A 25,782-nucleotide genomic window follows, 5' to 3' on the forward strand; every position below is an offset into this window, starting at 1 on the left:
GAGATGCTAGGCCTTGATTCTCACAAACAAAAAAGGTCTTTCTGGAACGTCGGGGCAGATGAGTTTCAAAGTGTTGCGGATCATTGGAAAATAATGGCAGAATCCATGCAACACATGTTCACTGATATGGCTCAGGGATCTGAGCGCATAAAATTCCACTATTGAGAGAGTGGTCACCCTCACACTGAGTGAGTGCAGGAGCAGCATGCTGACATGCACAGAAAAAGTGAGACGCTATCACATAATAATGGTCTCATCTCCCACTTCCCTTTCCTAATAAAGTCCTTGAACATGTTGTCACCTAAATCCATTCCCATCTTTCCTGCAACTCCACGTTTAAATCCTTCCAATCTGGTTTCTGCTCTAACCACTGTATCAAAATGGATCTTATCAAAGTCACAAGTGACATCCTATGTGACTGTGACAAAGGTAAACAGTTTCAAGTGGTTATAAAGGAATAAGCTATCTTTTATGTTATTTGTTTTTGTAAGAGTCAACTCTGCCTGTCCGAGCGAGGAGCAAACATTTGGGCCTATGCATTTAAAACCCAAGCCTAATTTAGAGGGAAGAATGCTATCACTGAACTAAGTCTAGTACATCATGATTAATGATATACACACACTTATTATCTGCGTAAACAGATTAAATTACAGCTGTAATTTACATGTAATGAGGTCCCACAAACAGTAAATAAATTGAATCCCTAATTGATCTATTTTTTTTATCAGGTTGGTCAATAGTGCAAAGTTAGCCTGGTCACCTGGAAACTTATCTGATTTTCTTATAGTAGACTTGCATCTTTGCAGGACCTCTGACAATCCACAATGAATTCAACCTGCATTGAACCGTTAGCCTGGGTTGTATGCTCCAATCCCGGCATCTGCTTTGAATCAGCCAGCTAAATCAGGGATCATTTATGATATTACAATGGCCCCTGCCGGGCATGTTTTCAGTGGGGGCATTTTCCCACCCACCCCCTGAGCTCAATCCCATAATATGGGCAGGCAGTGAAATCGGCAGACCACCCACCATATGTAAATAAATAATTAGGGGTCAACTGAACTTGTTCGCAATCCAATTGACCCAGATAATACTCTGTCCACACAATAAGACAGTTGGCGCGGGCAGTCAGGTGGGAGTGAGCAAGTCTTTAGAAGGGTGAGAAGTGAAGTAGGTGGGGGGGTATACTATCTTCGGGGGTGCCCTTTGTGCATCGGTAGCAGCCCCCTTAGGTAGTACACCCCCTCAGATAGTACACTCCCCTCAGACAGTACACCCACTTCTTTCCTACCCGCCTGATCTCCAAAGCACTTCCTCTCCCCAAGCTGCCCATACCCTCCCAGCTCAATACTCCGGTCTTACCTTACTCCGGGACCCTCTGGGGTTTCTTGGGACTGGTTGCAGTCCTTGCAGTGCCCACTACTGAACTCCTGGCTCTGCTGGGAGTGTTGGAGCTGCCAGCAATCCCGAGGGTGGGCGTTTCTCCTCAGTGAAAGACAGATGTTCCACTGTGAGCCAATTTAGCTTGCAGCATATTACGGCTTGCACAGAGGAGTGACCCGACTTTCGCTCCCGTGGTCACACACCCTTCATCCCTCAATAAAATGCAACCCTATGACATAGCTGAAAAATTATTTCCTGTCCTGGCACCAAGTCTACACCCCTCCATTCCCCATTAAATCACAACCGTTTTACAAAAATTCAAAGTAAAGTCAGTGGGGCAGCTTTTCCTCCCTTTCATTGGCCAGGCTTAGGAGAATCTGGGGCAACTGGAAGAGTCAACTTAGTCAGGAGGATACTCTGCTGCTTTTCAGTTGTTAATCGCAGGATTTCATGCTGAGAGTGAGAGTGACTGCCTCTCCCGCTGAGGAGCCCTTATAAAATGGAACTCAGTGAGATTTGGGGAAACCCCCACAAGCTGGTGACATACCTGATACAAATGAAGCTAGTTGTAGTTGTTGGGAAACAAACCATCTCAGCCCCAGAATATCCTTGCACGAGCTCCTGAAGCAGTTTCCTAGGCCCAACTAAAAGCTGTTTCATCAATGACCTTGCTTCCATAATAAGGTCAGAAGTAGAGTTGTTCATTGATGAGCGCAGAGCGTTTTGTTCCATTCGCAACTGATCAGATCATGAAATATTTTGTGCCACAAGCAGCAAGACCTGGACAACTTGCAGGCTTGTGCTGATACGTGGCAATTACCATCTTCAGTAGCAGGGAGTCTAAGTTCCTCCTCATCACGTACAATGGCATTACTATTGCTGAATCCTCCAACATCAACACCCTAGCCGTCAACACTGACCAGAAACTTAATTGGAGCAGCATGTAACTACAAAGGTTAGAAGTCCAGGTCAGAGGCTGGGCATTCTGTGGCAAGTGACTTCTCTTTTGATTCACCTGAAAACCAACTACAAGGCACAGGTCAGGAGTATGATGAAATACTCTCCACTTGCCTGGATGAATGCAGCTCCAGTAACATTCAAGAAGCTCAACACCACCTGAGACAAAGCAGCACACTTGATTGGCACCCCATTCACCACTCTAAATATTCACTCCCCACACTACTGGCAGGCTGTAGCTACAGAATGTCCCACCTGCAGGATGTATCACAGCAACTCACCAAGGCTTATCAACACCTTCCAAACCTGTAATTTCTACCACCTAGATGAACAATGGAAAGAAGCACATGGAAATACCCCGATGTGCAAGCTTAAGTCACTCATCATCCTGACTTGGAATATATCACCCTTCCTTCATTGCATTGGGGCAATATCCTGGAACTCCTGACCTAACGGGACTTTGTGGACCACAAGGACTGCAGTGTTTCAAGAAGGTGGCTCACCATCACTTTCTCAAGGGCAATTAAGGATCGGTGATAAATTTTTGGTTTTGCCAGTGGTGCATCTGTGAATAAGGTCTTTGATCTTTGGGTCCTCACTGTCCACGGGGATGGTGCCAGAGGACTGGAGAGTGGTGAATGTTGTTCCTCTGTTTAAGAAAGGGAATAGAAATGACCCTGGTAATTATAGACCGGTTAGTCTGACTTCGGTGGTTGGTAAATTGATGGAAAAGGTCCTTAGGGATGGGATTTATGACCATTTAGAAAGATGCGGATTAATCCGGGATAGTCAGCACGGATTCGTGAAGGGCAAGTCGTGCCTCACAAATTTGATTGAATGTTTTGAGGAGGTAACTAAGTGTGTTGATGAAGGTAGGGCAGTTGATGTCATATACATGGATTTTAGTAAGGCGTTTGATAAGGTCCCCCATGGTTGGCTTATGATGAAAGTAAGGAGGTGTGGGATAGAGGGAAAGTTGGCCGATTGGATAGGTAACTGGCTATCTGATCGAAGACAGAGGGTGGTGGTGGATGGGAAATTTTCGGACTGGAGGCAGGTTGCCAGCGGAGTGCCACAGGGATCAGTGCTTGGTCCTCTGCTCTTTGTGATTTTTATTAATGACTGAGAGGAGGAGGCTGAAGGGTGGATCAGTAAATTTGCTGATGACACCAAGATTGGTGGAGTAGTGGATGAGGTGGAGGGCTGTTGTAGGCTGCAAAGAGACATAGATAGGATGCAAAGCTGGGCTGAAAAATGGCAAATGGAGTTTAACCCTGATAAATGTGAGGTGATTCATTTTGGTAGGACTAATTTAAATGTGGATTACAGGGTCAAAGGTAGGGTTCTGAAGACTGTGGAGGAACAGAGAGATCTTGGGGTCCATATCCACAGATCTCTAAAGGTTGCTACTCAAGTGGATAGAGCTGTGAAGAAGGCCTATAGTGTGTTAGCTTTTATTAACAGGGGGTTGGAGTTTAAGAGCCGTGGGGTTATGCTGCAACTGTACAGGACCTTGGTGAGACCACATTTGGAATATTGTGTGCAGTTCTGGTCACCTCACTACAAGAAGGACGTGGAAGCGCTGGAAAGAGTACAGAGGAGATTTACCAGGATGCTGCCTGGTTTGGAGGGTAGGTCTTATGAGGAAAGGTTGAGGGAGCTAGGGCTGTTCTCTCTGGAGCGGAGGAGGCTGAGGGGAGACTTAATAGAGGTTTATAAAATGATGAAGGGGATAGATAGAGTGAACGTTCAAAGACTATTTCCTCGGGTGGATGGAGCTATTACAAGGGGGCATAACTATAGGGTTCATGGTGGGAGATATAGGAAGGATATCAGAGGTAGGTTCTTTATGCAGAGAGTGGTTGGGGTGTGGAATGGACTGCTTGCAGTGATAGTGGAGTCAGACACTCTAGGAACATTTAAGCGGTTATTGGATAGGCACATGAAGCACACCAGGATGATAGGGAGTGGGATAGCTTGATCTTGGTTTCAGATAAAGCTCGGCACAACATCGTGAACCGAAGGGCCTGTTCTGTGCTGTACTGTTCTATGTTTCTATGTAATAAGCTAAACAAAAAGTGACTGACATCCCATTTGTCTTTTTGTCTTTCTAACTATGGGGGTATAGTATACAATGCAAATGAATGGGATGCATCATAAGAATGTTGTACTCTAGCAATGAAATGCATTCCTGGTACACGTTGTTTCTATAACATGGGATGGAGATTTATATTTTGATGACCTTAAGGGAGTGGAATTGATCATGCAGTCGGTTGCTCCGTAATTTTCAAATTATTCCAAAAATATTCTTTAGTTTATTTATTAGTGCCACATGTAGGCTTACATTAACACTGCAATGAAGTTACTGTGATAATCCCCTAGTTGCCACACTTTGGCGCCTATTCGGGTACACTCAGGGAGAATTTAGTATGGCCAATGCACCTAACCAGCACTTCTTTTGGACCGTGGGAGGAAACCGGAGCACCAGAGGAAACCCACAGAGAGAACGTGGAGACTCCACACAGACAGTGACCTGAGCTGGGAATCGAACCTGGGTCCCTGGCGCTGTGAGGCAGCAGTGCTAACCACTGAGTCACCGTGCCACCCCGGTGGTCCTGTTGCTCTGTGGCAGAAGCACAAGTGTTGCTGCAGGAAAATGTTCACCCCCCCCTTCCCACGATGGGATCTCTATTTGAATTCAGTATCCTGCTTGGAGCTGCTACAAGCATTTAAATGACACTCAACCCGAGACAATCGGTCAGTATTGGCACCGTGGTACAGATAGACTCCTGCCTCACTGAAAATTATATTGACCTTCCACCCAGGAGAAGAATCTGTATTTGCCCAATACACAGAAATATAATGAATTATTTAGAGTGTTTACATATTGCACTGATCTGAACTGCATATTAATCAACATGGCTCAATACTGTGTCCTTGTTCTTACCTGTTTTTGTTCTTCACCTAAACCATCCCACATTGAGGCAACAATCTTTGAAACTTCACCAAAAGTGGCATTTGGATTTTGACCTTTGATAGCTGCTTGAGTATCGCGAAAAAATAGGGCGTAGGCGGACACAGGTTTCTGTGGCTCATTTGGATCCTTCTTTTTCTTCTTTTTTGGAGTTTTGGGTTTCTTTCCCACATCTACAGCTGTCCGTTTCTCACCACCGTTCATCTGTGTTATGCAAGAATCAGAGGTGTTGATTTAATAATGATCACATGTATATTTTAAACTGCTACAATCTTTCCCAATAATGAAAAGTACTTCATTCACTATACAAATATCCAGTGACTTAATTAATGGTGATTTTGCAACGGTTCTTGGATGTATTACAATGTTATATTTTCATTTAACAACACTTTTACATGTTATCATTAAAATGATTTTTTAAAAACCGTGAATTTAAACAGCAAAGCAAGTTGGAAAATTAGAAATACAGTACAGGGTACTAAATCAACAAGAGTCAAATATTTTTAATCTGGTAATGTATTTGGAATTCTGCCTTTTTTTTGCTGTGTATGAATGCTTCTGTGTGTTTTAAGTCATTTTGTACAAATAGTAACCACTCAAACATAGATAATACAAAATAAAAGAATCTGGAAATTACTACTGGTAATTTATTAGTGATGATATGGAAACACTTTATAAATGACAATCCAATCGTTTTAACACTGCAGTTAAAATAGTGGAAAGAAACATATGATGCAAGTACATTAAGCATTCATGTGATAACATTGGTAAGTCATTTCTCGCTATTTGATTTGCAGTAATGTTTTGCAAACCTTGACTAAATAAGCAGAACAGTACAATAAACCTACTGTGACCTAAATAAAAGTTTTCAGTTAAATAGATTTATCACATTGGCCAATTAAACTATATTATACAATATTTTCATTGCAAGGTGTAAAAATGAATACAGTCAATGCACCCTGAAATATATATTCATTTATAGTGTTTGAAACTCCCTCTTCTCAGCAATCCAGCTGAATGGTGACCCAATCTGTTAAACAATATTCTCATTTTGCATTTATATGATGGAAAGAATAGATTGGAACTTAATAGGAAGTTATTTAAACAAAATATGTGGAACAATTTTCTTTTGGCAAAATTTCAGTACTGTTTACTATCACAACGCTGCTGCAATTCTACAGTACAAAGCACACTATGTTGAAAATTAACTGGTTAAATTTTATTCTAATACTGCTGCGCTACTTCATTCGCTCTGGCCATTGACCATAACTTTCACAAAGTTGTCAACTGAACTAGGAAGTTGCACGAGAAAACCACTTTTCCTCTCTTGTCTGGACTTTCTGTTCAAATATTCCACTCTGTAATAAGTATACCTACTCATTTGATGCCTCCCACAACTTTTTCAAACCTAAAATTTAAAATCAATGCAAATATTACAAGGGAGTAACTATACAAAACTCGGGCTACTCAATAGCAAATAAACACCAAAGCTGTTCATATAGTCTATGTCGGATAGTAAGGCAAAACAGAAGGATGTAATACCTCTCTCCTGAAACAGACATTTTTGGAATATTTTAATGAAATATCTACTGAAATATTTATTTGCAACTTTCAGGGCAGCAACTAATTCCCAAAGGTTCTGAAAGTGAATATATCAATTTTAAAATCCATCCATTTAAGATCCATCCAAGTGAAAGGACAATGGGAATTTATCATCCATAAAATAACATAAGACATTAGAGAATTTATGATGAACTGGACCTTCTTTCTTGAATATTTTCATCCCCTTCTCTTCCTTTGAAGACATTGGAGATGAATGTCCTTTTTCTGTTCAACCATTGCAATTTTGGTGAAATATTCAGTGGAAAACCAGTTTCTCCACCTAAATGGAGTTTATGACAAATTGTCACCAAAGTTATGGTGGCAGAATGGGAGCAACTGCAAGGAAATTCTCTCCCATTGATTGCTAATTGGATGTGGTACCACAGAATGCAGTCATCTTCTGTCTCTCACTGTGAATCGTCATTGTGAGCACTAAAAGGCTACCTAACCATAGGAGACATCAGAGTTGAGCTGGTACAGTTTTTACCATTTGTCAACACACATGAAGACGTTTGATACTGTCTGGAAGCAGGAACTTTAGCTATTTAAAACAATAGTACTCCCTAACTTAGAAATGCTATTCCAAGCAGAGATTAGCTAACTGTACAAATTTGGAGTTCTCCTAGTTTATACTTGAACTACTCAATTCAGAAACTTGCCAAGCCACCAGGGAAAATGAGCTTTTTATTAATGATCTTAATACCATTTTCTTTCAATGAACATTCACTCTAAAGGGAATCATATTACAGTCAGATTCCTGCAGAGAATGATCAAGTTGTGTAAGTGAAATCACACCAAATAAACTTACTTTGAAGTGTAATACTTTTATGTTAACGTTTCACTTTTAATAATTTATTTTCTTTTTTGGATAGTTTCAATCATCTTATGTCAGAAGTAATAAATTAGTGGAAAAATAAGCAAGGGTTAAATAAATGGCAAAATAAGTAAGTGTGAGAATTAAAGTATTATCTTTTAGGTTTAATTTTTGAAAAGTCATTTATCTTATGTTAGAAAAATTAGAAATATTTTCCTCCTGTCATACCAAGATTCAGATCTCCTAACCTGCAGTAAGTTGATCCTATAAGTTATAATATGACATGATTCATGAAAGCTAATACTGGTTCAAACACAAACTACATCAGCAAACACCCTTTTATCTCAAAATTTAAAAATAGCAAAACAAAAGAACGATTTAATTGAAAATAATTCCACAATTTATACATTGGGATTTAATTGGCTACAGCTAGTCCTCATTTCTACTCATTCTGCCTTCATCTGAACTCATTTTCTATTATGAAACTTCACATCCCTGTCTGTGTGCTAACTAATTCTCTGACCCAGGGAAAAGGAATTATAACATTAGGGATCTGCATCTTTTGATAACCTGCATCTTCTCACAGAAAGTATCTCAGTTCCACTTCATATGGTTCTTATTTTCTCTCAGTGCATTGCTTCCAGTAGTGTACATTTCTTTCCCACTTAGTAATCTATCTCTTGTGTCCTCAGGTAGATTTTTGATTGACAACGGAGGCAGGTGTTTTTTGGGTGTTCTAGTTTCCTCTCACAGTCCAAAGATGTGCGGGTTAGGTTAATTGGCCATGATAAATTGTCCCTTAGCATCAGGGGGATTAGCAGGGTTAATATGTGGGGTTATGGGAATGGGGCTGGGTGGGATTGTAGTCGGTGCAGACCCAATGGATCGAATGTCCTCCTTCTGCGCTGTAGGGATTTCATGATTCTATGGATTCTATGAGAGGTGGCTGCTGCTGGTAATGAACCCAGTAAGAAGTCTCACAACACCAGGTTAAAGTCCAACAGGTTTATTTGGTAGCAAATACCATAAGCTTTCGGAGCACTGCTCCTTCGTCAGATGGAGTGGAAATCTGCTCTCAAACAGTGCAAACAGACAGAATCAAGTTGCAGAATACTGATTAGAATGCGAATCCTACAGCCACGGTAATGAACCCACCAGAGGCCTGGGATGGCAGAGGGGGGGTTATGGAAAGGGGGTCACAGGCTAGAATTGGGAGGTGGAGGTTGGAGGAAAGGGCAAGCAATGGCTCAGACAGGCCCACTCTTTCCAGATGCTGGGTCCCTCGATCAATGAGGGACCTTCCCTGGAAGCTACATAGGATTTGCTTTTTGGGCTCCATGCATGGCGATTCCCTTGCCAACCATCAGATGAATACCAGTGGTGGAAGGATGGAGCCCTGAAGGAGGCACCGATTGCTCACTTAAGGGCCTCAATTAACATTTGGGTGGGAATGCTGTTCATAAATATTTATTCCCAGAATTGATCGGGTGGATATGGGGAGGCACTGGGATTTGTACCCCACACCATCCTGCGTGACTAAACGCCCCTCCTCCTCCAAGCTTACCACTGGTGGGGGGAGGAGAGGGGCATTAAATTACAATTTCAATGTGTAAAATCTTCAACTTCAATAAGAGTGTAAAACCGGCAGTTTTTATTTTAGGCTGCCCATTATACGTTCAATGTCCTTTCCAATGATGGCCAATTCGATGGGCTAAATCTTACCACAAAATGGCAGAGTGTTGTTTCCAGAGAGAGAGAAACAGGTTGGATTTCTCTCCAGACCTTACAACACTGTTTAAAAAAATCAAGAGGCATAGACTAAACACACCGGATAAACCTGGCTGCACAGAGATCCGGGCGCCATCTTTAAAGGATGCCCTTATCATAACTTGCACAAACTTCTCCTGTGCCTCACTGCAGAGGTCTCAGGGCCCCCTTCCTGATCATTGGCCCCCTCTCTCCTAGCGGTCATCAGCCCCATCTACACCCCCCTCCCCCACAGTCTGAGCCAGCCCCCACCTCCTCCACCCCTGCGGCTATTGTCAGCAACCACAGTTCCTCTGTCCACCACCACATTTAAATGAATTCCTCCCCCTCCCCTATGAGGCTCCCACTGGGCCTGCCCCTTAGCACAGGTTGGCATTGCCAAGTGAGCACTACCAAGTTGGCACTTTCAGGTAGTCATGGACATAGTGCCAGCCTGGCAGTGCCAACCTGTGCCAAGGGGGAGTACTAAGATGCATTGCAAGGGCACTGCTTGGTCATGTCTCTCTCCCTCGGAGGCTATACTTACCTCTACGCCCCCGGGGAGACCCCCACAACAGGTTCACGTCTGTGTTAGCCTGCTGTGAACCTGGTGCCAATATAGAGTGGATGGGGGGAAATCAATATCTGGTGATGGGGCAGGTTCATAACATTTAAATCTATTCAAATGACTGTAAAGCAGGTTCACGCCTGTTATGGGTGTGAGCCTGATGACATTGCCAATGGGGAAGATTCAAAATTGAGTACTGCGACTTCCGGATCTAGAAGCCCCGCCAGCATTTGCACCGATGGCAAAAGCAGGCTCAAGATTGCCCCCTGATAATAGTATAGCTGAGCTGAAATTGAAAGTTCTTAATGCTGACACTTTCTGCCTGAAATTAGAAGAACTCAATTTCCAAGCACCTTTACGAGCACAAACGTAAAGAAAATATTGGCCAAAACTTTCTGAAGGGGTTCTACTGTCCTCTACCACAACTTAGCATAGGAAGCAACAGAGGTCTCAGAGAAATGGCACTCTCAGTGTACTATTCCATTTTCCTGATGGTTCTTCCACTTTCCATTTAGAATCATAGAATCCTACAGTGCAGAAGGAGGCCATTTGGCCCATCGAGTCTGCACCGACCATAATCCTACCCAGGCCCAACCCCCATAACAGAGAGATCTTGGGGTCCATATCCACAGATCTCTAAAGGTTGCCACTGAAGTGGATAGAGCTGTGAAGAAGGCCTACAGTGTGTTAGCTTTTATTAACAGGTGGTTGGAGTTTAAGAGCCGTGGGGTTATGCTGCAACTGTACAGGACCTTGGTGAGACCACATTTGGAATATTGTGTGCCGTTCTGGTCACCTCACTATAAGAAGGATGTGGAAGCGCTGGAAAGAGTGCAGAGGAGATTTACCAGGATGCTGCCTGGTTTGGAGGGTAGGTCTTATGAGGAAAGGTTGAGGGAGCTAGGGCTGTTCTCTCTGGAGTGGAGGAGGCTGAGGGGAGACTTAATAGAGGTTTATAAAATGATGAAGGGGATAGATAGAGTGAACGTTCAAAGACTATTTCCTCGGGTGGATGGAACTATTACAAGGGGGCATAACTATAGGGTTCATGATGGGAGATATAGGAAGGATATCAGAGGTAGGTTCTTTACACAGAGAGTGGTTGGGGTGTGGAACGGACTGCCTGTAGTGATAGTGGAGTCAGACACTTTAGGAACATTTAAGCGGTTATTGGATAGGCACATGGAGCACACCAGGATGATAGGGAGTGGGATAGCTTGATCTTGGTTTCAGATAAAGCTTGGCACAACATCGTGGGCCGAAGGGCCTGTTCTGTGCTGTACTGAAAAAAAAACTCCATATATTTACCCTAGCTAGTCCCCCTGACACTAAGGGGCAATTTACCATGGCCAATCCACCTAATCCGCACGTCTTTGGAATGTGGGAGGAAACCGGAGCACCCGGAGGAAACCCACGCAAACGCAGGGAGAATGTACAAACTCCACACAGACAGTGACCCAAGCCGGGAATCGAATCTGGGTCCCTGGCACTGTGAGGCAGTAGTGCTAATGACTGTGCCACCGTTCGCCCACTACAACTACAAGGAGAGAGTGGAAAGTCCCAGCTAACCACACCACCCCCTATATTTTAAGGGCTATTTTCTCTTCATTATTGGAATCAATCATTGTGTCGTCCAAATCCTATCTGAACAAAGTACTTCTCATAAGGAGGGAACAGATAGAAGATTTTGCATAAATTCAGCAGTTCAAGGCCTTAGCAGTAATATAAATTCTTATTCCTCTCTGATTGCTATGTATATGTGCCCTAGTCTTTTTATATGTGCACTGAACTTCCTTAAGCCTGAGAGGTTGGGCTTGATTCTGGCCATTGCTAAGCATTATTAGATTTGTTTCCTCCACGTACTAGAAGTTGTCAAAGCCTATTGTCTCTCTCCGGGATGTCATTGTTGTGGTGGACCAGAAATCTTGAGATCAACCCCAGGATTCCCAAGTCTGGTTTAGTAGATTAAATATAAACTTAATTTCATCAGAGTGTTAACATTCAAAATGCTTTCAGGAAGTACTTTTGGTAATTATTTCTTTGTACGGTTGCCCATGTTCAGAATTTAATATTTTTTTTCCCATTTCACACTTTGTGACTGTGCTTTTCAATTCCTCATGGGACTTTAACAAATATGCTGGAGGTTAAAATGCACTCTCAATACCCATTTTTTCTGAAAACCATGATTTACATTTAACAAATGTATTTTTAAAAATTCTGTTCAAAATGTCTCAACATTTGTGTTCATGTAACAAGCCTGAGAATAAAGTGTGGAATTAATTCTATCAGCATCATAGCTAGATAGGCAACACCAAAGCAATGGATGTTCTAAGACTGTAGTCATATATTTTCTTAAAGGTACTTCACTGTCAGCATTTACTTAAAATCACATGATTTTGAACTTTTAAAATTAATTTTATGTTATCCTTGAGGAGGGGTGGGGATTGCTTATTTTCTCCTCACTTTAGATTGATTTGCTCAAAGTTGAGTGAAAATGACGTTTTTGGAACAGGCTGGAAGTGTTGATACTCAAGGGAGCTAGATTTACACACATAGTTGAAATTGCTGATGAACCTTGAGAACATGAAATGAGCAGAGGTAGGCCATTCAACCCTTTGAGTCTGTTCCATCATTCATTTACATCATGGTTGATCTTCAACCTCAACTCCACCTTTCTGCACTATCTCCATATCTGTTGAGTTAATGACCTTGGATGAATGACAGATCTCTATCATGCTTAGTTCTGTTTCTTTACACTGTCTGGCTCAGTGATTCCTCCAAGTTATTGCATTGGAAGCTTTACGTAACATGGCTTTACACACCTTGGATGCCTCATCGGTTTCATCTTCATGAACTGAGCTGGATGGTGATGGAGTAGCAGACTTGCTTCCTGGTGGGGATGGTGAGCTGTGTTGGACAGCATTTCCTCCCATATTAAGACCAAGTTGTGCACTGAGTTGTGACTGGTTTATAGTGGTCAGCTGACTACGTTGCATTGCTCCCAGCTGTCTGATGTCTGTAGATCGGATAGCAGATCTCATAATTGACATCTGTGGGTGAGCACTGTAATGAGTAGTTTCTGTGTTTCCCAGATCATGCATCTGGAAAAGAAAATGATGGTGGTGGGGAAATAATAAATAAAATGTACTGAAGAAAAACACACATTTGTACACTGAGATTGATGGCTTTGATTATACTATGATCAGATTGATCTCACCTGCTTTATTGTCATTATTCCTAAATCAATTATGAAAATACAGTTTATTGAAAGTTAATATAAAATTATACATTGGAAAGAAACCACTTCTGTAACTATCTTCTGACCAAGAAATTAGTATATGTGTAAAATGTATTTTAATTCGAAGCAGTGAGAGACTAAAATGCTAAATGCTAACAGGCCATTTTCAGTTACAGTATAAGCAACCTTACTGCATATTGTGCAGTGCACCAAACAGTTACTTCACATGCTATGTTGATTGCCACCTCAGAAAACAGCAATCTGTTGCCTCAGGTGATATTTTCCATTGCACATATGTTTAACACCAGAGTTCTTAAAATCAGGATTTGGAAGATGCTTTTTGCTATGGCCTTTCGTTTCCTAGATCTACAATGAGATAGCCACAGTTGATGTCATTTGTGAACTTTAAAAGAGCTTCAGTGAAACACCGTTTATGCTCACCTCACAATATTTATAAATATTTCAGACACCAAGATGTCTAAGTGATTACATAAGTCTGAAATAGGATATACTTGTATCTATTGTGATCAAGTAAGTGCGCCATCAGAAAGTAACTGCACACACACACAGTGGCTCCATTATAATTTCAGTCTTCCAAATAGAAGCAGACTTAAAGGGGTCATGTGAAAGCTCTTTCAACAATGATCTTATCTCAGCTATAAACCAATGCTATTGGGCTCAGTAATAATTCTAAGCCAGCGCCATGGTGTTACTGACTGTATTGGTACTACTGTTAAGCCAAGTCTTCAAACTTAAACCCCAAACTTAAATGCTGAAATTTCATTTTTATTAAAAAATGATATTCTAGTTACTTAAAGTTATCTATCCGTGCTTCAACTGGAATTGATGCCAACACATGACTCATTTGGAAAATCATCATGCGGTATGGTGCGAAGGAATACAGAAAGAAGGAACTTGTCTTTATATAGAACCTCATGATATCCTAGGGCGCGATCCTACCAGCTGTCCACGCCATGCTCCTGCTGCAGCGAGGTCAGAGAATTTGGCATCCAGCCAAATCTCCATTAACTGCAGTGGTATGAAAAAATTTGGGCCCTAGAGTTTTATTAATTTGGAGGCAGTTGCAAGGGCAGTCAGGTACAGAGGTGGCTGTTTAAAAGGCCTACCATGGTGCTGTGGGACTTTGTCCCAGTTAAAATAACAACATAATACCCCCTCATCTCTGATCCCTCACACTCCAAACATTTGCCAAAGCCTGTTCAGAACACCTCATGCCCCCATCCATAGCCGTTGGCCTCACTTGCCTCTCATGTCAAGTGCTACCCTTCTACTCACTTTCTTGATCCATTTGTGAAGCTCTGCTCTTCAATGTACCCTCTATTGCCCCTCATGCCTCCAGGCCAATCTCTGCCTTTCCAACTACCCATGGCCCCTCAATTGGCCTATGCCAAGCTATCATATTTCCATGCCCACTGACCCACTGTACACTATCTAGAATCACTGAAACCTATAGTGTATAATTGCATATCTAAAAGAAATTTGCAAAAGGCTATTCATTCATAACTCTGTCAGATATTGAAAAAGGTCTTCACCATAAGCTAATAAAAGTGTCAATCACCCAATAAAAATAGCACAAACCACAACCCCTTGAAACCACTTAACTTGTGTAAACAAACATTGTGATATTGACAGCAGAGATTAGAGACTAAGCCATCAATCAAACAATATTTCCTCTGGGGAACAGGTGTTTTACTACTGTAACAGATGTCTGGGCTCTCAGCTAAGGATACATAATGCACTGACCAGGAGATTTAGGCCATTAAGATGGGAGACAAAAATCTTGGTCAAGTAGGTCACTTTAAAGGAGGGTGGTAAAGGAAGAGTAGAATTTGGACACTCAGTTAATGTGTATGGATATCCCTTTTTTCTAGTGACATAAATTTGATTAACAGACCCAAGGGCATAATTCAAAATATAGGATATATGACAAAGTAATTTATCCTAGCATTGGAAATCGACCTGAAATCATCTGCTTAAAACCATCAAAAATTGGTCATCTCTTTTAGATAAAATGGACAAGCTGCAGATGCTAATTGAGTATTCCAATGCGGCTTGTTGAAAGACATTTGCAAAACTGGTTGCTTTGCATACTGTGCTGACCTGCAAGTAAATCCTTTGGGAAAGGTGAATGGAACAGGGAGAATCCAGATTAGTGGTGGCCCACAATACTACTGGAGAACAAGGAGCAAGAGTGCTCTTTCTGACTCTGCATTAACGTTCCCTTTCTCAATTGTCTCTATTAAAATTTACTAGTGAGGCCACTGCAGACACAGAAAAGCAGAACAGAGCAAGGTGCTACATGCTCTGTTCATTTTAAAATAGATATTGGACCAGTGATTAACATAATAAATGGGCTTAATACCATTTTCAGACAAGCATCCTAGAGATTTAGAAGCTGCCTAGAATTCACCCTGCTAATGCTCCACTCATTCCCAATATGTGGGTCTGATGTAGTTCAGTTTCTTTCAAGTTATGTCACTCTGATTTAAACACCGCACTGGCATGACTGTAACTTACAGGCAAAGCTTGTATTCTCTCTCACTTAGAGCTAAGTTTAGGGTGCATATTAGAGGCATAAAACTGGTCTATTCATTCCAAGCATCTATTTGAAACCCTGCTTCCTCACAGTTAGATCTGCTGAGTTTATGCTTTACCAAAACACTGGAGTTTCGGGCCCAGTGATTTTAAATATTTTATAATTAAAATGATGATATTTTTCAACTCAAAGCAAATAATTATTCAATTGAAGTGAATCAGTGACAACATATATTGATTTATTAATGCTTCATTTGGGAGTTTTAGCACATGACTTAGGTCCCCACCAGCCTCACATGGCCAGATCCATGGCAGAGAAAATGTTGAATGAATACAAGGGAAAACCAGAAATTGTCAACCTAAGCCATTTTCATGACCCCCACATGGGATGAGTACAGAAAGGCATTCCATGAGGAGTGGAAGAAAATTCTCAGCCCATGTCCTCGGTTCAAGGAATGAATAATGTGCTATGCATAGGTGAAGTTGAAATAAGGAAAAAATCTTGAGGTACTGTATCTGTGACAGAATACTTACAGTATCGAAACAGGTCACTCAGTCCAACAATTGTATGCTGGTATTTCCACTCCACGCAATGGGCGGAATTCTCCCATTGCCCCTGTCGACAGGTTCAATAGTGGGAAGGGACTGGGGGGTGGGGGTTAGAATTCAGCAGGAGTCCAAAAACTGGGCTGGCATTCTCCATCTTGCACACCTTGCTGCCACTGCCAATGAGTATGGAGAATTTGGCACTCGGCCATTCACAGCAGTGGGACTGGAGAACCCCAGCTGCAGGCAAGGTCGGAGAATTCCGGGCCTTGGTTTTACACCAGTGGGAATTTCCTGTGGGATCTTCAATTGGTGCCTGCCATGGCGGATCAGGAAGCCCGCCGATGGTTGGCATGAAACTGATTTGCATCCCACTAATGCGATGCAGATGAAGACTCAACTGGAATCCCGGAGCGGAGAAGCTACGGCATCTCCTCCGGAGCCTTCAACATGTTATTGATGAAGACGAACATCTCGCCAAGGCCATTCCCACACCCCCACTTCTTACCTTCAAACAACCACGCAACCTCAAACAGACCATTGTCTGCAGCAAACTACCCAGCCTTCAGGAGAACAGTGACCACGACACCACACAACCCTGCCACAGCAACCTCTGCAAGACGTGACGGATCATCGACACAGATGCCATCATCTCACGTGAGAACACCATCTACCAGGTACACGGTACCTACTCTTGCAACTCGACCAACATTGTCTACCTGATACGCTGCAGGAAAGGATGTCCCGAGGCATGGTACATTGGGGAAACCATGCAGACGCTACGACAATGGATGAATGAACACCGCTCGACAATCACCAGGCAAGACTGTTCTCTTCCTGTGGGGGAGCACTTCAGCAGTCATGGGCATTCAGCCTTGGATCTTCAGGTAAGCGTTCTCCAAGGCGGCCTTCACGACACACGACAGCGCAGAGTCACTGAACAGAAACTGATAGCCAAGTTCCGCACACATGAGGACGGCCTAAACCGGGATGTTGGATTTATGTCACATTATCAGTAACTCCCACAGCTTGCCTCCTGGGCTTGCAGACTCTCACTAGCTGTTCTGTCTGGAGACAATACACATCTCTTTAACCTGTGTTTAATGTTCCCTCCACCCACATTGTCTGTACCTTTAAGACCTGGCTGGCTGTAGGATTCGCATTTTAATCAGTATTCTGTAACTTGATTTTGTCTGTTTGCACTGTTTGAGAGCAGATTTCCACTCCATCTGACGAAGGAGCAGTGCTCCGAAAGCTTATGGTATTTGCTATCAAATAAACCTGTTGGACTTTAACCTGGTGTTGTGAGACTTCTTACTATTTTGAAGGACAGCAGAAGAGTATTCCTGGTGCCCTGGCCAATATTTATCTCTCAGTTAACTTTACAAAACAGAGTAGCTGATCATTATCACCTTAAAGTTTAAAGTTTATTTATTAGTGTCTCAAGCAGGCTTACATTAACACTGCAATGAAGTTACTGTGAAAGTACTCTAGTTGCCACACTCGGACGCCTGTTCGGGTACACTGAGGAAGAATTTAGCATGGCCAATGTACCTAACCAGCAAATCTTTCGGACGGTGGGAGGAAACCAAAGCACTCGAAGGAAACCCACGCAGTCATGGGGAGAACGTGCAGACTTCACATAGAGAGTGACCTGAACTGGAATTTGAACCCGGGTCCCTGGCGTTATGAGGCAGCAGTGCTAACCATTGTGCCACCATGCTGCTCACTGGCCGCTGTGTTTCTTGCATTACAACATTGACTACATTTCAAAATGTACTTCTTTGGCTGTAAAGTGCTTTCAGACGTTAGGAAGTCATGAAAAGCATTGTATAAGTGCAAGTCTTTCTTTTTTCTATAAAAATGTCTGATCAAGTCTTTTCATAATCTTAATGATGTCTATTAAGTCACCCCTCAGTTTACAATTTTCTGGAGAATTTTTCCATATATGTATAACCTGATAAGTATAAGCATATCAGTAAAAATTACTGTTCTAGTAATTTTTTTTTGCATCTTCTTCAGTGCCCCTGTCATTTTTATAAGATGGAACCTGGTTCACTGTACTCCAAGTGTGGTCTGATCAAGATTGGATACAAAGTTAATGCAACAGGAGTGATTCACCCAAAATAATTCTGTGTCCAACAGGCAGGAAAACGGGAGCCTAAATTCACCAGGAAGACCGGCAGCAGAGTGCTCAGGGGGCCATTGTGCATGTGCCTAATCTCCCAGTATATTGGGAGATCGGTTGACATCCCCCCTCATCCCTCCGTGGACATGGCCTCCCCCCCCCCCCCATGGGAATGGCTGCCCCTGGACATCACCGGCCTCCTGATCACCTCCCCTGCCGATCTCCCAATTGAGTAGCGTAGCTGGGTGGGAAAATTACGCCCAACTTCTTTGCTTTTCAAATCGATCCCACTAGAAATGAACCCCAATGCATTGTTTTTTTTAAAAAAATGGCCGTAATAATCTGCATCACTACTTTTAGCGATTTGTGAACTCAGATCAGACCTTGTGGCGCAGTGAGCAGTGTCCCTGCCTTGGAGCTAGAGCCTTTAATTTGAGTCCTTGGAGCCAGAAGAACGTCTTCAGCCTGTACAGGAACTGAACATACATGGTCATCACTAATGAACACCACACTCTTACCCTTCTGAGCTAACTGGCTCTACCTGTATTAACTACAGCCTTTAATTTGTTGTCCTTTAGACATGTTGAATATGCACTTCTGGTTCCTGAGTACAAATCATTTATCAACTTCCATTCGCAAGCTGCTGATCAGATTGTTTTTTAAATACCCAGTACTGGGACACATGCAATATTTTATTCATGCAATTGGTTACAGTAGCGTGACCACTGAATATTAAAAAGCTAGGCCTTATTCCAATCAATGTTACAAAAGGTTTGTGGTAATCCACTATCCACTAAGGATCATAACAGCATATGCCATTTAAATTTATTAAAAGTTTTCCATCAGCAGCCAATTTCACAGTATTATTAAGCATTTTGTAAACTTTGTTTTTGAAGTTACAATGTTTAAACTATATCTATCAAACACACATGAAAGACCCCGGTTAAAGTTAATAACAGATTCAAATGCTCAGCTTTCTTCTGTGCACTGCAAGTGGTTTATTTAAATGCTTCCGCCACTTAACCTGTATGCTACCACAACAGTGAAAAGTGAAACTTTATTCATCTTTAATCATCTGCATTGAAAGCCCATTCTAAACTTTAAAATAATACGAGCAATTGATCATTATTTGAAATTGGTTGGGCTAATTAGAAATGCACTATAGAAAAAAGAGTGGGAAAGTATCTATATATGTATTATAAATTCAGTGAGTTATAATATAGATTCAGTTGCAACTAAAGCAAATGATGACCAGATCAAAAAAGGCCAATTTGCTTCATGCATTGACCTTGAAGTTGACTCAACAATGAACTGTCTACATCCATTCTTGGGGACATCTGCATCCTGTTTGTAGCTTTTCGAGCTAAAAGCAATAAAGCATTTAAAAACAACCCTTTTTCAGGAAATTAAATTATTTTGTACTCTGTATGGTGACCCTGTAAATCCCTATTATTTTGCTTTTACAGACTTAATTCCATTCATTCTGAGCTCATTCGGGTCAATAGGTTGTTAGGAGGGAAAAAGAAACATGGTAATTCATCGATATAAAATAACTGTTCACATTTAGGAAGGCACACAACCTAATTAATCCATAGTAATTAACAGTTATACATGGGGAAAGTTTCTTAAGGACACCGGAGAACTTTTCAAGTATACAAATTGCAATTTACTTCACATATTCAGTTTAAAAATGTTGGCCGGAATTCTCTGGCCATTCGCGCCGGCGGGATTGTTTGCTCCCGCCGGCAGCGTACCCCCGCCAGTGGGTTTCCCGCCAGTGGGGTGACATCAATGGGAATTCCCATTGACAGCGGCGGGACCAGAGAATCCAGCTGCCAGCGAACAATGCACCACCTCTCACTGTCGGGAAACACGGAGAATCTCTTCCGTTTCTGTCCTGATTCGATTTGCCACATAAAGAATTTTTTGGTTCTTGTGCTAGCTGCTATTTAATAGGCCTACAAGAATCAAAGTAATAATCCCTAAATGCAAAGTTTGTTGAAGGATCCACACTCAAAATGTTAACATCTCTTGCTCTCTCTGTAGATGCTACCTGGCCAATTGATCATTTCCAGTTTTTCTGGGTTTGTTTTGGATTTCCATTATCTGCATTTTTATTTGCTTTTTGCTTATAATGAAGGCATTAGTTTGTGCCTCTTGAAGTAAGTAGCTTGGGTTACTTGACAGAATGTTAGGTGTAATTGTATTTTCCTAGATTAATGTCTACTTTCAAATCTTTCATGCTGTTCTAATTACTACAGTGATTACAATGTTGTGCAACAGGATCATGAAACCAGTTGGAGCTCCTCTAAGACCTTTTCGTGAATGATTTTTTAAAAACTACATACAGATGTTCCTAATGTGGAACAAATAAAATGCAAACTAATAAAAATGTCAATTAAAAAGAATTCATGCACTGCAAGATGTATTATTCCTATATCCTGAAATTACTCAAATGGGTTTCAGGTTAAAATAGCAATTGAAATACCTCAAAGAAATTAAATGAGTTGTGTCACATGTATTGGACAAAGTGCAATTTTTAAATTCATTTCTTTAATGTGAAGTTCAAACTAGTCATGTATTAACATTATTGGATTGCCACTTGATCAACACCAAGACCTGGGATAAATGGAGCAGAAGAAACTTATTACTGGTCTAATGGGTCTAGGGCACTGCAGCACCCTCAGATGGGCTCAACATCTGATGAAATTTATGTAAATCAGTCTTCTAAACTCAAGTTTGTTGGACAATGGTTTAAGTAACTGTTTAATATCGCATAACACCAGCAGATGTTTCACTGACACTTCATGGCCTCCAGGAACATTTTTGCAACAGGTACAAAACAGCCTAATGCTACGGCTCTCATGCAAGTGTGTGCAATTAACAAACACACGCTTCATATGTTTTTAACATGCCCTTGTCCGGAATTAAAGTATTCAGCACTCTTACAAAATACCAATTCAGGAATTAAAATTGGAATGGAAAGCATTATTTATTTGTCACGAACTTTAAAAGTCATCTCAGTCTTCATAGGTTCTCTGATAGAAGGTAAAACCAAAACTGGAAAAACAATAAGTTTGCCACCAATATGTGCCGTGAACTGAGAAAGTGCCGCTGGAGATTACAGAGAATTATTCTAACTGACAAGATCATGTACGTATCATTTTGATCAGAGGCCTAATTCCTGACAACAGCCACTTTAATTTCAAACTGAGGAACTCTTCACTTTTGCACAAAGACCTATCATTATTGCTGTCATTTCAGTATAATTCACATCAAAACACTTGTGTGTTGGCTGTAACTAGTAACTACTGCTTTGCTATATCTGTATCTGTTCTGGGGAGCTGTTCTTCACTACTGCACATTGTGCAGCAGTTGGCAGACTGGGAAGCCAATGTTGGTAGCCCTGAGGCACGCTTTGTTAATGTTACTTACCAGCTGCTACCTACGTGGTGTTAGCATGCAGATCTGGAAATGTGCCAGCTTTTAGCAGAAGAAGTGAGGTGTCCCTGAAGCCTTCCCATTTACCCCTGGCTGTCACCACTTGACACAGAGCAGTGGTGAGTGTGATCCCCAGGGCTACTGATATACACTGTTGGAATTTAATGTAACTACAGTCTAAAGCTGTATTTACATGCTGCTAACTATTTAGTACTGGCAATGACAATAGTAAAACTTTCCAGTTCAGTGAATATTTGATGGTTCGTCAAGCTGCATTCTGCATGTGGTTATAGATAATAATGTCACTGCAATACTTGAAAGGGAGGTAGTTTAAACTATAAGATTGCATTTCAGTTATCTGTTACACTACAAAATTTTTCACCTTGCGAATTATGTCTTCGATGCTCTAACCTCCATTTAACAAAAGAGATACATTTTGAAATGGATTCATTCAACAATAATGAATCTTTTTCATATTCTCCCCTCTTCTCTTTCAACCGTTGGGGTATGGTGCTATGGATACTGGATGCCCCTTGGTATCTTACCAAATCAAATATTTTTATGTTCGAGTCTGGACAATGAATGTTGTCAGACCATTCTGGGTATGAGCCTAATTCTCTTCTTACCTGATACCCATACATCTCCTAGCAGGGTGGCATCAATGGGTAACAATCAGGAGTGGAAACTTGGGCTGAGTCTTCCCTTCTCCTTCATCCCCAGCACCAGAAGCTAAGCTTTATCAATGGAGGCAAAGGGGTTTTCCAACTGTCAGATGGCAATTTCTTACCTGAAAAATTGATAGTCAGCAAGTGAAATCTGTGATGCAGTTTTCACATATGCCTATATTTGGGCGAATGGTCTACTTGCCTCAAATAGGTAGAAAGTTGCCTAAATATGCAAAGCACAGAGTCATTGAGTTTTATAGCACAGAAAGAAGCCCTTCAGCCCATTGTGTCTGTGCCGGCCATCAAGCACCTAACTATTCTTATCCCATTTTTCAGCACTTGATCCATAGCCTTGTATGCTGTGGCATTTCAAGTGCTCATCTAAATGCTTATTAGATGCTGTGAAGGTTCCCGCCTCTACCACCCTTTCAGGCAATGAGTTCCAGATTCCCACCACTTTTTGGGTGAAATAGTTTTTCCTCAAATCACCTCTAAGTCTCCTGCCCTTAAATCTGGTTATTGACCACACTACTAAGAGGAAAAGTTTCCTCCTATCTAACCTATCCATGTCCCTCATATTTTTGTACACTCAATAAAGGTCCCCCTCAGTCTTCTCTGCTTGAAGGAAAATAACCCCAGCCTAACCAGTCCCTCTTCATAGCTGAAACACTTTAGCCCAGGCAACATTCTGGTGAATTCTGTCTGCACTTTCTCTAGTGCAAACACATCCTTCCTACAGTGTGGCAACCAGAACTGCACACAATACTCCAGCTGTGGTTTAACAAGCATTTTACACAACTCCGTCATAGCAGCCTGCTCTTATCTTCTGTGCCTCAGCTAATAAAGGCAACTATCCTATATGCCTTTGTAACCATCTTATTTACTTGTCTTTCTGCCTTCAGGGATCTTTGGACATGCACCCCAAGGTCCCTCTGGTCCCCTGAATTTCCTAGCGTCCAACCGTTCACTATGTTTTCCCTTGCTTTGTTAGTTCTTCCAAAATGCTTCACCTCACACTTTATGGGTTAAATTCCATTTGCTACTATTCTGCCCATCTGTCCAGCCCATCTATATTGTCCTATAATCTAAGGCTTTCCTCCTCACTATTTACCACGCCACCAATTTTCATGTCATCTGCGAACTTACTGATCATACGCCCCACATTCATCTTTAGCTTATTAACAACAATGGACCCAGCATTGATCCCTGCAGAACGCCACTGGACACAGGCTTCCAGTCACAAAACAACCTTCGACCATCGCTCTCTGCTCTCTGCCACAAAGCTAATTTTGGATTCAATTTGCCAAATTCCCCTGGATCCCATGGGCTCTTACCGGATCCATGAGGGACCTTGTCAAAAGCCTTACTGAAATCTATGTAGCCTACATCAACTGCACTGCCTTTATCTACACAGCTGAGGCAGGGTTTTCCGCCCCTCCTGCAACATGTTTAGCGACGGTGGACGTGACCCACAATTCTGGTCCCACCGCTGTCAACAGGGTTTCCCATTTTGCTGCTGGGAAACCCATGGTGGGGGTTTGCCGTCGGCGGGGCTGGATAATCCTGCTGACGGGATGGCCGAAAAATTCTGGCCCTTGACACTACTTTGAAAAATCAATCAAATCTGTTAGACAAATCAATTTGTTATGTCATTTATAGGACCCTAACTGCAATTTTCAGTTATAGATACATGCGGCATACATTGCTCACGCCTCACTCATTTGTATCAGATGGCGAGTGGCCTAACTAAAGAAATGGTGGTTAACAGTGAGGTTGAGTGTCCTGGGGTACAAGAAGATATAGACCGGATGGTCAGATGCGCAGATAAGTGGCAGATGGAATTTAACCCTGAAAGGTCTGAGGTCACTTTGGAAGGAGTAATTTGACAAGGAAGTATTCAATGAACAACATAACACTAGAAAGTTCTGTGAAACCAAGGAATCTTGCTGTGTTTGTCCATAGATCTCTGAAAGAAGAAGGGCATGTTAGTAGGGTGGTGAAAAAGGCATATGGGACACTTGCCTTTATCAATCGAGGCATAGATCACAAAAGCAGCGAAGTCATGTTGGAGTTGTATAGAACATTGGTGAGGCCAGAGCTAGAGTACCGTGTGCAGTTCTGGCCGCCACATTATAGAAAGGATGTGATTGCATTGGAGAGGGTGCAGAGGAGATTCACCAGGACGTTGCCGGGGATGGAACATTTTAGTTATGAAGAGAGGTTGCGTAGGCTTAGGTTGTTTTTATTGGAGTAGAGAAGACTGAGGGGCGGTCTGATTGAGATGTACAAGACTATGGGGGGCATGTGCAGCGTGGATAGGGCGCAGCTGTTCCTCTTAGCTGAAGGGTCAGTCACAGGGGACACAAGTTCAAGGTGAGGAGCAGGAGGTTTTGGGGGGATGTGAGCAAAGACGTTTTTAGCCAGAAGCTGGTGACGGTCTGGAATGCATTGCCTGCGAGTGATGGAGGCAAGTTGCCTCACATCCTTTAACAAGTACCTGGATGAGCACTTGGCACATCATAATATTCAAAGCTATGGGACAAGTGCTGGCAAATGGGATTAGGTTAGAGGTCAGGCGTTTCTCACGTGTCGCTGCAGACTTGATGGACTGAAGGACCTCTTCTGCGCTGTATGATTCTGTGACTACTGGAGGCTGTTCAAAAACCAAAGCAGGAAATGTGCCATTTGTACTTTGCCTGTGCCTAGGAGGAGCTGATGGCCTGTTTTTGGCTCCTTCCAAATCTTAGGGTCACCTACACTGATCTGTCACTTGACCCAGCATGGAAACCGGCTGATTTGCAGAAGCAATGAGCTATTGGCCCTCATTCTATAGCCACAGCTTAGCTTGGAGCCCATGCCAAAGTAAAAAAGTTTATTTATTAGTCATAAGTAAGCTTATATTAACACATGAAGTTACTGTGAAAATCCCCTAGTCGCCACACTCCGGTGCCTGTTCAGAACACTGAGGGAGAATTTAGCATGGCCAATGCACCTAACCATCACATCTTTGGGACTGTGGGAGGAAACTGGAGCACCCAGAGGAAACCCATGCAGACACGGGGAGAACGAACAGACCTCGCACGGACAGTGACCCAAGCCAGGAATCAAACCCGGGTCCCTGGCGCTGTGAGGCAGCAGTGCTAACCACTGTGCCACCGTGCTGC

The 25,782-nt window shown here is 42.2% G+C and overlaps 1 protein-coding gene across 4 annotated transcripts in view; it reads right to left on the bottom strand.

The window, feature by feature from the left end:
* tox (thymocyte selection-associated high mobility group box) overlaps positions 1 to 25,782 on the bottom strand; it is a 255,159-nt gene that overhangs the window by 36,086 nt on the left and 193,291 nt on the right. For all 4 annotated transcript variants that reach the window (XM_078217082.1, XM_078217081.1, XM_078217079.1 and 1 more), the window contains 2 exons: positions 12,867 to 13,145; positions 5,288 to 5,518 (listed from right to left, as the gene is read on the bottom strand). In XM_078217082.1, coding sequence (XP_078073208.1) covers positions 5,288 to 5,518; positions 12,867 to 13,145 — 510 coding nt within the window. The remainder of the gene's footprint in view (positions 1 to 5,287; positions 5,519 to 12,866; positions 13,146 to 25,782) is intronic.

Source organism: Mustelus asterias, chromosome 7, assembly GCF_964213995.1.
Source record: "Mustelus asterias chromosome 7, sMusAst1.hap1.1, whole genome shotgun sequence".
NCBI lineage: Eukaryota > Metazoa > Chordata > Chondrichthyes > Carcharhiniformes > Triakidae > Mustelus > Mustelus asterias.